Source organism: Lagopus muta, chromosome 12 (assembly GCF_023343835.1).
Source record: "Lagopus muta isolate bLagMut1 chromosome 12, bLagMut1 primary, whole genome shotgun sequence".
NCBI lineage: Eukaryota > Metazoa > Chordata > Aves > Galliformes > Phasianidae > Lagopus > Lagopus muta.
In genome coordinates, this window is record NC_064444.1 from 5,697,238 (window position 1) to 5,714,179 (window position 16,942).

At 37.0% G+C, this 16,942-nt stretch overlaps 1 protein-coding gene across 3 annotated transcripts in view; it reads right to left on the reverse strand.

Moving 5' to 3' along the window:
- WWOX (WW domain containing oxidoreductase) overlaps positions 1 to 16,942 on the reverse strand; it is a 468,578-nt gene that overhangs the window by 334,350 nt on the left and 117,286 nt on the right. The window contains exon 9 of one of the 3 annotated variants that reach the window (XM_048959037.1): positions 14,054 to 14,077. The exons of the other annotated variants lie outside the window; for them this stretch is intronic. Coding sequence (XP_048814994.1) covers positions 14,069 to 14,077 — 9 coding nt within the window. The 3' untranslated portion in view covers positions 14,054 to 14,068. Of the gene's footprint in view, positions 1 to 14,053; positions 14,078 to 16,942 lie in introns of those variants that run through there. 3 annotated transcript variants of the gene reach the window in all.

Genomic DNA, 16,942 nt, shown 5'->3' on the forward strand with positions numbered 1-16,942 from the left:
TTCAAAGTCACTTTACAAAAGAGCATTCAAGAGACATTAAAGTCAGCTTAAACTAAAAAGTCTTTTTGAAGTCAATAAACAATAAAAAGAACAATGAAAAGACAGCCTTTGATCTCTTCTTACTCCAAAGTCTTTAATTTCTGTTTTAATCTACTAGATGCATTAAGTCTTGTTTTCAAATATTTTTCATCTACAGAGTACAGAGTACGCTTGCCTTGATTTTTTTATTCATATATATTCTTAGTGTGTGAATGTACAGCTCTCATTACCAAGGATAGGTGTCAACTGTAAGCCCTCAAAAAAAAAAAAGAAAGAAAAAAAGAAAAAAAAAGTTTTAAAATGATTTTTCAGCCTCTTTTCTGTTAAAATTTGTTTTAGAAGAAAGAAAACATGTAAAAGGGAAAAGAAAATACCATCTTCAGCTTTGAAATTTGTGAGAAGATCAAAGACTATAATGCACATAGATTTTTCAAAGGATAAATTATTAACAACAAGGGCAAACACATACTGGTCAATAACATGGTCAAAGATTATAAGTTAAGAGCATCTCTCTACAGCAAATTACAGTTAATCTGACTTTATTGTTTGCAAGATATTCCAAGCTATTCATTGGATTTTGAATAGAGATTTTCAAAACCCTCATTAGAGAAGCTGTGAATTGTGACAAGATCTCACTCAGGTTCAGCAGCTTGGCATTTTAGCATTTGTTCACTACTGTTTATCCTTTCTGTGGCTACAGATGTGCAGGATGTAAATAGGAAAATACAAAATTGCAATGAAAATGTGTGGAATGTCTGAAGGCAGAAACAGCCATTATTTCCCACTGTGCTACTGATGTTTTTTTTTTTTTGAGGATCTAATACAACTCAGCTAGGATGGGCAAAAAAAACTCTCCACACCTGCTATGTAGAAGATGTATGTGCTGTACTGCTGTTTCTTGTCAAAAGCACAATTCTTGTCTGATGCTTGCGAAGATACTTCCCAGATGTGAGGGACAGGTAAAAGCCACACCACCAGTGGAGCAACCTTCCCCTTTTACCGCTATGCGCTGTTAACATACAAAACCTTCAGATAACACTGTAAGTGGTATTACTGCCTTAGTTTCTGTTGTTATGTCACAGACCAGCCACCAACTCAAAAAAAAAGTATGTTCAAAGGATTAATGGCGAATGCTGGACCTGTACTAACCACTACTAGAATGTCACCCCTTTTTGTATCGTCCATTTTGTCCCCAAAACATTTTCCATAATTCTACTAAATGAAATTATGTTCCACTTCCACTTGTTGCTGAAGTCGCCAGGTTTTGGTAATCTGGACTTCTCTACTTTTTCAAGAACAGTATTTATTTCACAAAGATGACTGATAATTCATCAAATGAATTATTAGTTTTCAATTTCTTGAGTGGGATATGAATGGGAACGCCCCATTAGGATCTAAACTTTATCACTTTTCATACAATTTATTTCATTTTGATATCAATAAAACAAAATACTATGGGAAGATCTTCATAACAAAAGGAAATTGCTACGCAGAAATTTAAGCAATGACTCTTTGACATGAAACTAAGCAAAAAGGACTAAAAACTTTCACTTTTCTCATGGCAGATATACTTAATAAAAAGAATCAGACCGAGAGCACTTTACTACGTTCAGACTAGCCTTTTATTGATTTGGATGTGCTATGAACCACATTATCTCATCTACAATAAGCCATTTACCAAGTGCAATGATCTATGGGCTAAAAGGCTTAGATTTTTAGTTCTATTGTAGACTTTTTGATGAAATGGTAGATCAGCAGAGAGTAATACTATAATAAGATTGTGAAGGACACAAGTGTCAATATTAGGGAATCAGAAAGTTTGGCTTGCTATTTTAAAACCTCTTGCAGTTCATTTAAAAGCCTGGTACCTCTTTTTCTAGACTAATTGCATCTGTATATTTAAGAGAGGGCCCAGGTGACATCCCACAGTGTGCCAGGTTCTCAGGGGCTCAAGGGCCCATCCAAGAGGAAATACATTTATTTTGCAAAAGACAAAATCTGAGCACGTGACAAACAATTGGTGATGCCCACACTGTAATTACATGAGGGTACAAATTATCATTCTACTGCTTTGCCATTACTGTTTGACAATGCAAGTTTCCCCTGCTGCACTGGGGATTTTAGCAGTTTGCTTTAAATCAGATTCAATATATTTTGCATCAGAAACACTTTCTCTCCTTATATTCACACAGACTGGAATACAAAGTTGTGATCCCAGCCAGGCTTGTGACACACACAAGACACATTTGGACAAATGCTCCCACACTCTCATGTGGGATTGCCTCCCCTCTAATTGTCAGCTTTGACCACTTTTGCACATGGAGTTCTCTCCATCTGCTACCAGGAAACACCACAGAAGTCTCAAGATGATCATTTATCTACTGTTCTATGTTAATCTAGAGAAGAACCACACGTGAAATCTGCTTCCTTGTTATTCTATATTGCATTTTGATTGAAATGGGGAACTTCCTGGAAATGTATACGATAATTCTCCTACTTCTCAAATTATTAAATAATTCATGCCAAGATCATTTCTTCCTGAAACTGGTCACTTTTGGCTAGCGTGGACTCAGAGGTACGTGAAAAACGTTACAGTGCAAAAGAGATTTGCTATCCCATAGGCATCAAAATAATCTCTCTTGTTAGCAAAGACATACAGAACAAAATGTCAGTGGCCTGCAGTAAACAGAAATAAAAGCCACCATTTAGTGAAAATTAGGTGAAAAACAAAGCATATTTATGAGATTCTTTTATCTATAGTCCTATGGCAAATTTTACCACATCATCTCTGAGTAAGACTGACAGGTTACATGCCCAAGTAAATGTACTAAAGACATTAGTGTCACTTTAAAGCAGCTCAAGTTTTGATGTCCTTTTATTTTTGTTGTACTGCTGCCGTTAGGATGCAGCGCCTCATTTTTTTTTTTTAAAGGAAAAAAAGAAACGTAACTAGTTCAGGCTACCATGCAACTTTACAACAACTGACACCAACTATAAAATACGCCAGTTTGTATTAAGATGTTATTGCACCTTTCCAGTTCTAATTGCCAATTATGACTCTATTAGTCCTACTTGGCAGTTCATCTGCTCCTGCATCAGCTGAGGGGGACTTGGAGACGGACCTCTGATCTTCTTGTTTCCGCTCCAGCGAGTGCTCAGCACAGCGGCTGTCATCCTGAGACATTGAGGAGGTAAGGCATTGCCTTTCCTAAGATAACTACACCTGACCTTACAACAATTTACTGAGGAAATACCTGCCTAATGGCAGCGTGAGCGCAGTTTCTTTTACACTCACTACGGCGCTGCAAATTAGAGACAACAGGATAAATCTATGACCAGCTCACTAGACACTTCATTAAATCACTGTTCCCTTGCCTTGTAGAGCACTAATAGAATCACAGCCCTCGTTAGCTACTGAATAAAAGATCAATCACATTCTTTGAGAGCTCTTGCTACCAGCTTCCAGAGGAAACAAGGAAAAAAAGAGACATATTTAGGATCATCAGTAAGATTCTGAATGGCCTCACTGCAAGTTGGTTAAATTACCTTTTCCACAACTGACTCCGAGTGTAATACTCTGAGGAACTTGTTAAGGCTGCTTTCAAAAGCTTCTATCTAATATATGACTACCAGGCCCTGGTCAAAAGTTCATAATGTGCATATGTAAAAAGGTACTAAATTGCCTGAGGGCTAAAACCAGAGGAGTTTAATTGCAGCAAAATGCTGAAAATGGTCTGTTGAGGGTCTTTCTATTGGGATACTGCTGGCACTAGCTGATTGAAGTACAGCACATAAAAGCCTCGCAACAATATTTCCTTAAATGCAGCTGAAACTACCAGCACTTCCTAGTGCATATGTGGAGTGCCAAGAGGAAAAAAAGAACCTTCCCTAAACAAACAAAGGTTTAAGGATTGATCCAATTCATAATTCAGAAGTGCGTGGATAAAAGGAAGAATTGAACAACAGTGAATAGGCGTCAATATAAATCCTGCCACGTGTTCCCAGTGTTGTTATGGGGGGAAATAGAAGTACATATGTAAACACACCTAATTGGCAGCCATCAAGATCTGCTGCTTTGAAAACCACAAGCAGCCTGCACCAATGGAGTTATGACCACACTTGGAAATTCTGGAAATAGTTACCTGTGAGGTTAAAGATTGCTATCCTGAAATCCAACAACTTGTCCTTTGTAGTAATTTGAAAATCATTTCTCTAGCTATTTACATGATGAAGAAAATACAATGGGAGGGGGGGGGGGGAGGGGCGGGGGGAGGGGAAGGACAATATTTTTCACTGAAAACATATTTTTTCTACTGGAAAAAAATCCCAACAATATTAATTTACAGGAAAAAACAGACATCGTTATCAGGAGGAAACAGCAGTTTCTTCATTTAAGTCTATTACATTTACCTCAAAAAAAAAAAAAAGTACATTTTTTAATTTCACAAACCATGAGCTTTTAAGCTCCACACAATAAGGAGAACTCATAAGGAAAAAAAAGAAAAGCAATTGCCTTGAAATTTTGTTCTTTCTGTAGAAATTCTTATGGCAAAATATTTTCCCTAACTTAAAAAAATATATTATTTAGCATTTACAGGAATCCTTACTACTGACAGTGACAAAATTTTCTGTTCCATCCTAGCAACAGAAAAAGCATTCAACTGTGTCCAGCTTTGCAAACTTTAGGTGTACTTGCATAGTTTTTGATTTTACAAGACAAACAAAGCCTGTGTTGTACACTAAAGAGCACAATTAGCCTTCGACAAAGGCCATTTAAAATATCACATTATTGTCCAGTGAATAAGCATTCACCTAGACATCAAAAATGAGGTTAGATGCTTCATAAGATGATATTTTATATTTAAATACTTTGTTGGCAATAAAGTCAAAAGAAGACAAAAAAAAATACTACAAGTGGAACTGTCAGCTTCGTTGATATTTTCTGCTATTGTTACCTTAAAAGTTGGAAAATCACATACATTTCTCATCAAAGAAATGAAGAACTCAAGCTGTACATTTTTCTTACAAATATCAGTGCAAGAGCTGGGAAATATACTCACTTTTTACACACCAGCTCAGAAAACGGCATCAGCGTAACTCTAAAATCACACAACTCAAAGTAATATCTTTCCTCTTGGCAAAACAGGTTAACTCACTTTCAGTTTACATGATATACGACTTTAGTGGAGAAATTCCTTTCCTAGAAGGCACAGGATGACCAGTAATCCTTTGCAGATCTTCCCTCTGCTCCTTTAATTAAGACTGCTAGATCGACGCTGTACCAGGTGAGCAGATGAGATGAACTATTTGACATAAGGAGACGATCAGATTCTAAATGACACTGTTACAAAGTCATTACCATAAAAACCTGCCAAGACAGTTGTTTTATTTGAAGTGCTAAATGAGTTTTCTTGTACTGGTAGAATTCATCATAAAGCAAGTTTGACATTTCAGGACAACATTTTAATTGTAGTGCTGTTCAGTGTAAAGAAATATTCTTTACAATATTCTGGCAAAATGAAGAAAAAACTAATTACATTCATTAATAGATTATGGTGGCAGACAAGGTAACCCTAAGAGAAAAAAAATGCCCACATTCAAAAGTATTAAATCAAAGTGAAAAAAATTAATCTTAACATTTCCAAGTACTAAAATGCTTTAGCTTGTAATCTTGCAATGTTCAACAATAACCTTCCGTAATGGCAGTTATAGCATTCAGTCAGAAAATTCTAACAGTGCACTATTTCAGTAGGATTTTTAAATGTGTTCCTTTTATAGAAAGTATGGCACCCAACACGTGAGTAGATACTTTCATGTCCAATTAAGCACCCACCAGCTAATTGTATGCACAGTCATCTATTAGAAGTGTAAGAGTCGAACAGTGGTGGGATCCAACATGAACAAGCTCATGGTAAGGTGGAACTTATATGCTTGAATTGAAATTCTTCTGAATTAAGAGCAATATCCATTTCATATAGATTAAAGTGCTGTCCTCAGAGGCAGAACATTTATTAGAAGTCTTTCTAGACATGTCAGCCCTAGTACTGCTATAAAAGATGGGCCCTGCAGCACTGTCAAATCAGCCCTGTGTATTAAGGACAAGTAGATCTTGTTTTCCAAGATAAATAATTGTCTATGTATCTCAAAAATGTGTATACTTTTATATAGGATTCATCATCCAACATTGCTATCTTTATCTCATTTCAATGTGACACTTTTGAAATTAATAAAATCCTTAAATACCTTCTATAGATTTTTTTGGCACACATAGAAGATTATGCTATACCCATAGTGATATTTAATAATTGCAAAAATATGTTGTCACTAAAATAATGGATGGAATTTGACTATGATGTTTATATTTACTGTCATCCTCCTTACTAAAAAAAAACCAACATGGATGCTACCATTCTAACAACTAGAGACAGTAAAATAGAGAAACTGGAAAATATAAATGCTGCAATATTGCAAGGAAACTTGAACAGCTAAGCAAATTCTGAAACTCGCTAATTACAAATCCTCATACAGATTATAGCTAAACTAATGTGCACTGGATCATTTGCTTTGCGTATCTACACTGAACTAAGTATGATGTTCACTTTTCTCTACAAACACATGCATGCTTTTTTACCTAGGAAAAAGTAAAAAACATTTGTACTAATCCTGAACACATTCAGGATTTGAACTAGATTAACTATCTGTCTTCTTCAACAAATCTCAGAGAATGATATATATTGAAAGATAGAGAACTACAAAACATGAGTGAACACCCAGTGGAAAAAGTAAAAACACTCTTCCTACAACAGTCTCAACAACCACAGACCATTTCCCTCCACATGGGAATCTTGCCAATGCTCCAAGCTGGCCAAGGAACATCCTGCTTTTTAAGTCTTGCCCTTAGAACCATGAAAATTATTACACTCATGTTTGTAACACACACAAATAAGCTACGCGCTTCCCCTCACATCTACATCAGGAAAAAAATATATATACTCTATATATGTATCCAAACACAAATATACTGGAATAAAATCTTGAACTGTCACCAATAAGAAACACTACTCGTTTCACAGCAAGAAGCCTCCCAAAAGCCCTGATGGACAAATTTTACAGACTCACACGTATATTTGTACATTTTCAATAGCTTTCTTGCCAGTATGTTTTCAGGAACGTTAATTCACTTATGCAGCTATTATGTCCAGGACATGCCAACATGATGATGAGTGACACATCACACAGAAATTAAAAAAAAACACAAATAGATGAATCAGTTTTTCAGGAAAACAGACTCCGTACTCACTGATTCAGGAATATTAAACATATTAAAAATCCATGTATTTCTCATGTATATAGATACATACACACACACATACACATATATATGTAAAAATAGTGAGAAAATACTGAAAAAACATCATGTAGTACACTGTGTTTGATATACTGTATTATTTTTGGACCTTGAAAATATACTTTTTAAATGACTTTGCTCTAAAACACGGAACTTTCTAGCTCAGATTACTTGGGCACTCTTACTGTTTACTCTTCCATCTTTTTTCTCAAGTCAGAAGAGACTTCCATGGGAAATTCAAATAAATAAGATATCCAGCTGCACAAACACTATACATTCTGTTAGATTACTTTGGCTTCCTAAGGAATATTTAACTTTCTCTGAATGTAAATGATTAAAGAGAAACCGTCATACAAAAGTGATTGGTGAACTGTTTAAAGCGGTATGGCACCTCTTCAAAGGTGATAGAGAGAGAAATGAAAAGACCATGTTATGGTAAAGTATCTCAGGTATCCAAGGAGTTCTAGAGAAATGGTCATGTCACTAAGCACTGCATCCTCCAATTAAAGAACATTATTTAAATGATAGCTCTGTAAAATAGGATCTACGTTTTGTTTTTTTTTTAAACAACTTGGTAGTTCATCTGTTCTAAACACAGCCAATAAAAGCTTGGGGTTTCCTGAACATCTGTCCATTCATAAATAACTTCACCAAATGTAGGGAAAGATAAACCATGTTCTAGAATCCACAGATTTATACTGCTCTGAGAGTTACACTTCCAAAACGATACAGGCTAACAATGCACAATTATAGAATTTAATGAGTTTTACGTATCATTTACCATTCAAATTGAGGCACGTGAGTCTAACTTTCAGTGTTCAAAGAGACAAAAATTAATCTTTGCTCAAAAACTTTGGTTTTTCTGAATAGTAGATGCATAGATCAGTAGTTTTGCTTTTTTTTTTTTTTTTTTTTTTAAGAGCTATCTAGAAGTTTTAGTACCAGGGAGAAATAAAAGATGACTGTTGCCTAGTTGTATAAGAAGTCAAGATCTGGACAAGAATCACAGAATCACAGAATTGTAGGGGTTGGAAGGGACCTCCAGAGATCATCGAGTCCAACCCCCCAAGAAGGCCCCAAGTTCAAAGCTTAGGGATACAGGAGGAGTCTGAATGCAATTTGTCATTTTTGCAACAAACTGAAGATTTATACTGGGAAAACAACAGCAACAAAACACTAGTGAAAAAGCTTTTGGAACAAACATCAGTAAGAAACCTGATTTAGCAGATGAAAATTGAGCAATTGAAAAGCTCACTAATGAAGCAAAACTACTGATTCAAGCTATCAGCTCATAATAGTCCTCACCTCTCCATCACTAAGCCATTCTTCTACAATATGGCGGATGGTAACAGTTTTAAATGGAACACAGATTTGCCATTTTACATCTTAACTCATATTAACTTTTTTTTTTTTCTTTTTACATGTCACGAGATTCACAGCACTGCAGTTTCAACAGGTGAATCACAGAATCACCAAGGCTGGAAAAGACCTTCAGGAACATGCAGTCCAACCATCCACCCTACCTTAGTACTCACTAAACCATGTCCCTCAACACAAAATCCAAACATTCCTTGAACACCTCCAGGGTCAGGGACTCCACCACCTCCCTGGGCAATGAATGTAGCAGTTTAACCTGGCATGTGGCTACGACCTCACAGTTGTTTGCTCACACCCCTGCTTCCCAGTGGGATGGGGGGAGGGAATGAAAAAAAAACTGAATTAGATCTCATGGGTTGAGATAAAACTACTTACTAAGATAGTAGATTTTTATTTTAAAAAGTTAGAAATAATTAATTTAGATGAGTTTTCTAAGTCCACTTTTTTTTTTTTTAAACAAAAAGTGGTTACCAAATCACTGCCAGATACAAGCTCAAGTTTTATTGCTAAGAATGTTTGAGACTGTGAACTTTTTAGACTATCTGCAACAGATCATTTGATCATTACAAATGAGCCACATTGCACTGACTCTGCTTTTAATAAGAGATACCTCATTCATAAAAATTTTATCTCTATTATTCTCTTGTTATTAAAGAAAATGAATAATCTGTGATTTATGTAGCTTGTGCTAGCTAGTAACTAAAGAGGTCTGGATCTTATGGTGTTATTTACAACAAAGTGTCTAAGTGACCTTGCTAAGGCACACGAATGAGAAACCCTGGGGCAACAAACAGGATTGGGTCTCTTCATCTGCAGTAACTGCACAGACTGCAACTGAAGGGCTTGGGAGTGCAGCAAGGGTTCTCAAGAACACCACTCCAAGGATGAGGCAAATTTCTAATAGCTTCTATAGTAATGACATACAAAACTAAAGGGGGAAAGAAAGACTAAATGTCCAGTTCAGCTGTTTCTGCCAAACTGCAACATTTTACCTGTCACCCAAGCACTTCTGCTCACATAGAACTGAAATTTCCTTGCTTATGGTTTCTCAAATATACTGAGTAGATTGATGCTGGATAACAGCTCAGAGACTTCATGGGACCTCAGCTGCAGCATGCTCTACAAGTTATGGTGAGTAAAAGAGAAGGAGTAAGGAAAAATAGGAACTTGAATTCTTTGGTGCACTACAAAACAGCATAGCCAAAAATTTACAGTGCAGGAAAGTCTGGGACTTTCATATGAGAAAGTAATTATGGACAAATCGTACCAGAGCAGGAAAATAAAACAAATTTTAAGGGTCTTTTGTTAAGAACTCAAAATTGTGTTTGTAAAGTAGATCACACGCACAGATCTGACACCCTCCATTTTCAGAAAGGAAGTTTGTTTCTAGAAAGGGTTACAATCTAAATCAATAAACGAAAATAATTAACTGAATATGACTGACTTTCTATAGATTTCAGAAAGAGAGGTTCTGTCCTATGTTTCTGACTACCTATGAGGCCAATCTTTTCCAGATTTCAAGCCAGAGAGCAGACTGGGGTTGGATGTGAGGTTGCACAGATTCGTATTTGTGGGCAACACAAACCTGCATGCAGACATTCCACAAGGTGTATATATAGCTTTCTAATTCAAGAAAGTTTTTTCAGGCCGAAAATAGGAAAATATGCTTTTTAATTTCAAATTATAATTTAATTACTAGTAACATAAAACGTTATGGACCAATCTTATGCTTGCCTTACAGCCCACATACTTGGCAGGACATTCTGAAATTCTGCAAGGATCTGGGGAGAGAGGAAGAAATTCCTTATTTCCCCCACAAAACTCTGGGACGTAACAGAGCTGCTCCACAAAGAGCTTTGAGGGTGTGCAGGACGTAGCAAATTCCTCGGCCACCACTCTCCCTGAGAGCTGCTCTGCACACAGAGACCTTGAGCTGGTCCGTTTGGCCCGAGGATAAGCTTTCATAATGACTTTCCATTCCTGTGGTGATAGTTACGGGGGACCGATTTAATTTACCCTCATATTTCTTGCCACACTTATTTTAGCAGGAAGTTAAAATACATAGGTTTGATAATAAGCTAGTTTATATGATATTTTATTACTAGATAAGATACAAATTCTAAGTGCACGGAAGAATTTTTTACTCTCCTTTCAAAATGATTAACAACTGCTTTGGGGTATTACTTTACCATCCTATTGCAATCAATCAAATTATTCTTCCACACTTGCCTTCTCTCCTTTTACCCTATCCAGCCAATTTTACACATTCAATTTATACAACATTCTGCAAAGAGGCATATGCTGTCAAGGTTTGGCAAAGTATCTGTCCCTCCGTGTCAGTAGAGCTACACTCCACAAAGTTGAGTGTTAAAAAAGAGAGCTGTTGCTTAGAATCAATCAGTTGAAAATTTACACTCTAGATAGACATCAGTACAAGAAAACAGGAGAATTCCATATGTGATTTATGTTTTCAAAATAAATAATACACTCCACACAGATGCTAATATTCAGTAGTTAGACCCCTTCACTCTTCCTTTCTCTTTCACCATTTGCCCAAACTTCCATTTGGGAAAAGAAACTGCCATTTAGATCAAATATACACTGTGAGGGTCTTCTCAAAATGAACTGCCCGTTGCTTTTCAAGAAACCCCAACGAATTTTCAGGTAAGTCCTACAAAGGAAATGATTGCCAAATTCTAGTCTGAAACACCCTGCCCAAGACTGCTTCTGAAGTTGCACATGCATGGCTGAGGGCAGAATTTGGCCTGAGCTGTGATTTCAGTAACAGAAGCCAAGACCAATTCAACAAAGCTCACACAGATCTTTAGACAGTAAAAATTCTTACTTAAAGCGAGAAAACTTAAGGGTTATTCCAGCTTCTTAGGGAAGAACGGAGGAGAAAGAAAAGTGACAATAAGACAGAAGACCTTTTTTGGGCTTCTATCAAAGCTAACAGATGTGAGTGACCATTAAGAAGAAGCAAGACATCTCTGTAGGTGAAGATTCATTTCTTGTCACTGAACCAGCTGTAGGCACAGGGGGCTTCCTCCTGCCCATATGAGCACTGAAATACTTGTCAATTGCCTAAAACACTCCTGGGATAACACCAAACACCAAGAACTCATCATTTTACATCAACTAAGACATGCAGAGGAATTTGGGACCCTTAATATTCTCTCCCTTATAATTCTCAATAGCAAATATTTTAAATACAAACTCTAACTCTGAAAAGCTACTGTCTTTGGGAGAGGAGATGGAAATCAAAGTATAGATCAAGTATCAGCCTCGTACACACTGAAAAATTAAGAGCAGAATGGTCTTACTGTGGCTAACTGGAGGGTTATGGGTGACAGGTTGAGCTCTTCTAGTTGTAATTTATCTCTCAGCAACAGGACCAATGTTTTATTCCCAACCATTAAAAGGATGTAACACATCTGCTAAAATTCTAGTACAACGGCTGGCTTTGCACTGCAACAGGAAATGTAACCCAAGAGCCTCAGCACTTCTACAAACCCCAGCCATTTCTTAATGTAAAAGGATTTGAAAATTTAGTTCACTGAAACATCTGTTAAGCTCTTGCTACTCCAGCACAAGATACTCTTTCTGCTCTGTTACCTGCCAACAAAAATATTTTGTTCTACATAAGACTATCACAAGTGTGTGATAATGGCAATCTGCTTATTTTACATGCTATTGTACACTCACAAAATCATCTGCAGGTGACATTAGATAACACTGAGCTTAAGCTGAAAGCTGATACGTTTATTTAATTTTATTCTTCTCTGTAACTAGTAAAAAAAAAACCATCAAATGGACTCTGAATGACTAACATTAATTTAAAACAAATGAAGTTACCTAGTTGTTGAATAGAAGAGAAAGAATAAGGGGAAAAGGGAAAGAGAGGCTGAGGAGAGAAGAAAAAAAGAAAGAAAAAAACACATAAGAAAACAAAATCCAAATCTTAGATCAAACCAACTGAGCACCCGCACGGCCTGTGAGTATGTTCCTTTCAGAGTTTCTCTTCCAATTTGTTATTTACAGTGGGTGCTTGTTTCAATTTACACTTAATTATATGGTAAGCTTCTCCAATTTACCGAGTAACTATAAAGAGGTAAGTAAAAGACAGATCCTTTCAACATTAGTAGAGCTGCAGTTGCTATAGTAATAAAACAGCAATTTATTCACAATTATTGCTTTCTACAAAAAATACTTGTTCTCCAGTTCTAACAAATCCTTGTGTATTTTAGGTCTTGAAAGTGGGGGGGAGGGAAAAGGAAGGATGAAGAGTCTTTCAGTTTCCAGTGCTCTACTTAATATAAGTACTTCCTTTACACCTATATGCATCAGTAATATAAATATTGTATTATGTTTCAAAAGTTCCCAGACAGCATTCTGTGATTCAACAGAAAAGTTATTTATAAGCAGCACAAACAAACCATAATTTTTAAGCTATAAGCATTCAAACAGTTTTAGAAATATAAAGTTGCATTTCTTTCAGTAAGATATGAACCACTAACAGAACCAACTAAAATTATATACCTAAAAGCCTCATACTTGAGAGAAAGACCAATCATATCACAGAATCATTGGAAGGACATGTAGTCCAACTCCCCACAACAGCTACATCAGATTGTCCTGAGCCTGGTTCAGCCTGACTTTGAATGTCTCCAGGGACCAGGCATCTACCACCTCTGTGGATAACATGTTTCAGTGCTTCATTATCCTTAATGCAAAGAAGTTTTTCCTTGTATCCAACTTAAATCATTCCTCTTTGCAATTGAAACCATTTCCCATTGTCCTATCACAACAGACACTGATAAAGAGTCTGTCCCCCTCCTTCTAATAGCTTCCCTTCAGATAGTGAAAGGCTGTCAGCAGATCTCCCCAGAGCCTTCTCTTCTCCATGCTGAACAGCCCCATCCCTCTCAGCCTGCTCTTGGAGGGGAGGTGTTCCATCCCCATTTTTGTCTCTCCCCTCTGGACACATTCCAGCGGGTCCACATCTTTCTGTACTGTGATCCACGTGCAAATGCTGTACTCCAGTTGAGGTCTCACCAGCATAGAGTAGAGGGGCTAGGATCACCTCCCTCACCTTGCTGACCACGCTTTCTTTCATTCAGCCCAGGATACGGTTGGCTCTTTGGGCTGGGGGGACACATTCCTGACCCCTAAGGGACACCATTCATCACTGGTTGGTATCTAAGTAATTTGCTCTTTTTAGGAAGTCCAGAGTTAAGAAGGATGATCTTCAATGCTATTCCTTAAGTGGAGCTTAAACTTACCTGACTTTGTAAAGCGTCCCAATTATTGAAACTGAGTCACCACAGTTGCACAGAGTAAAGCAAACAGATAAAAAGTTTGATATTAGAATACTTCATCTCAGTGCCTCAGGGTATCAATTAAAGCTGAACAGCTACCAGCAGTACTTCCTAAGCTAAATTCTGCCATACTGAGTATCCCAAGAGCCATGTTACATAGGCTGGATGAGCTCTCCCAAAAATGGAGCTTCATGCTATGTAAAAGCATGCATTTCTGAAGAAAATATTACATCCCTGGAAACCAACATGGAGCTATTCAACATTCATGAAGGGAACAACTACAATTAAAACAATGTTTTCAGATATATACAGTATACTTGATCAGCCTTGGAAATAAAACTATTAATTACTGAACTGCTACGATTTGTAGTAGAGAAATTTCATACAGAAAATTTTATAAGAGCCATAGAAAATAATGAAAACCAAGTCACAGGCACAAAAATCTAATGCTCTCCGTAGCAGCTTAGAGCCAGGGCAGAACATAAGAATTATATTTTCTGAACAAACTAGTAAGGAATCAAATGTGTTTCCTAATTTTCTCCCGTAGTTTCATTTCCAAAAGAGTTGTAACTATGCACATTAATCTAACAATCCATCACTCTCACAAAATGTAGTAAATCCATCTTTGTAAAATACAAATTAAAGATCTAATTACTTTTTATTAACAACTTTTACTACAAAAATAGTTGTAAAACACCACAGCTAAAATTTGCTACGTGCAACTCCAGTCAGCATGCACATGTGTGTATGTGCATACATTTGCATATATATGTGTGTGAATGTATCTGCACAAAGTCCAGGAGACTATAATTCAAAAAACTTCACACTGGCTCCAGCAGGGTTAGATCTCCAAATGCCACAATAATGCAGTAAAAGTTATTGGCTGAGAGCACAAAACTGGCACAGACATATGTGCAAGGGTCACCTTCCCTGAGCTGAAAAAACCTTACCTTTTTCACACAGATATGGATCACCCAGTTCCTGGTTTGAACTCAGCTCAGTAGTAACCTCTTTAAATGTTGCTGCATCATTCTGCACTGTGCAATGCAGACATCATTGCAAATCACAAGAACGTACAGTTTGTAACCTCAGGATTGCAGCTTCAAGCTCTAAGATATCTACTCTGACTACAAAGCTCACCTAAACTACGGGGTGAGATGTCTCACAAACACTGAGAGGAAGCCCTCAGCAAAGTTAGCAAGAAAATTAGTGATATAAATTCATATATAGAAATTAACAGCACAAAGACTTACAAGACTGATGCTTACCCTCACCCGTATCTATCATCACAACACTCAAATGGTCTGTGAATTACATACAAACACAGAGTAGGGGTTGGAAGGGACCTTTAAAGGTCATTGAGTCCAACTTCCCTGCTAAAGCAGGTTCCCTACAGCAGGTCACACAGGTAGGCACTCAGGTGGGTCTTAATTATCTCCAAAGAGACTCCTCTCTGGGCAGCCTGTTCCAGTTCTCTGTCACTCCAACAGTAAAAAAGTTCTTCCTAGTGTCAGTATGCAACCTTTTGTGATCCAGTCTCAGCCTGCTGCCCCTTGTTCTACTGTCGTTCACCACCAAAGGACTTACTGAAACAATCAGGCTAAGAGCAGAGTGCACTGATCTTCAGTGTAGGTATCTTTTGCACTGTATTTTGTATTCTCTTCTACATACCACTCATAAATAAAAAGACAATATCAAAAAAATCTATCAATGTAAAGACTTCAAAATGAACATCAGTGTTTTATTTTGATCCCTAGAGGATAAGTTTACATAAGCAACAAACACAACAAGTTCCTCTGTGAAAATATGTCAGAGGAAATAAAACTAACAGCTCGTAAAAGCTCCACAGACTGGATCCTTCTCACTGGATGGTAATACCATACATTAATCCGTTCTCAGTAGAACTTAATGAATTTGTTTTATAAACTATCCTTAACTCAGCAAAGACATTGTGACCAAAGGTTCTGGTCACAAAACATGCTATTGAAAAACATTATTACTTGTCTCAAGATGCCAAAATGTTCACTTACCAAACTCACAGACATAAATAGGTTTTGGATGCATAATGGCTGCAAACTGCAGGTTGAAGATAGAAGTGCGAAGACTCTTCCGACTGCCTCACTGTCAGTACATCCATGCTTGAAAGGGTGTTTATAGTTCTGTTCCATTAGCATTACTGAAAATCCAGTATTGTTCAAAAAGCTGTTCATTTTTGGACACATAACCAGAGTCTTAAATACTTTGTGTTTTCCACTTACGTTAACTCACTAAAATTTAAGATCGCCTGCTCCACTTCTACAGGTAAGATCAAGCAGCAGCAATTGCTTCTGTGCTCTGCTCTCTTTCAAATAAAAGCAATTAATTTGGCCTCTATCGCTAGCTCAGGACATAGTAGACATTACAAAACAACTGCTTGTGTTGGTCATTAAGTCCTCTGTAAAAAGGACTTTATTTGGCCTGACCAAATTGCTATGGCTAGCTACATTCTGCATAGACGTTAATTTTTTAATTTCCCTGAGTCCTAGAAGCAAATAGTAAGGGAGACTCCTTTCCCCTCGTTCCCTTGTTGGGAATACCATTCTTTGTCATGAAAATATAAATGGATAAGAAACAGTCAACAATGTTAAAAAGAAGCTAGTTCTCAATGAAGTACAAGTCATTTTTGGACTCCTTAAAAAGTATCCTGTGTCAGAGGATCAAGAGATAAGAGCAACCTCCTCCAAGCACTGCAGATGCTGAAATGTTTTATATAATGAAGCTCCATAATGTTGGGTATGAAAGAATAGCACAGCCTTTCATCACATTACTGTCCCAATCCAAAGACCAGTGTGAAGACAAAGGAAAAACCCCCACTGCCTTT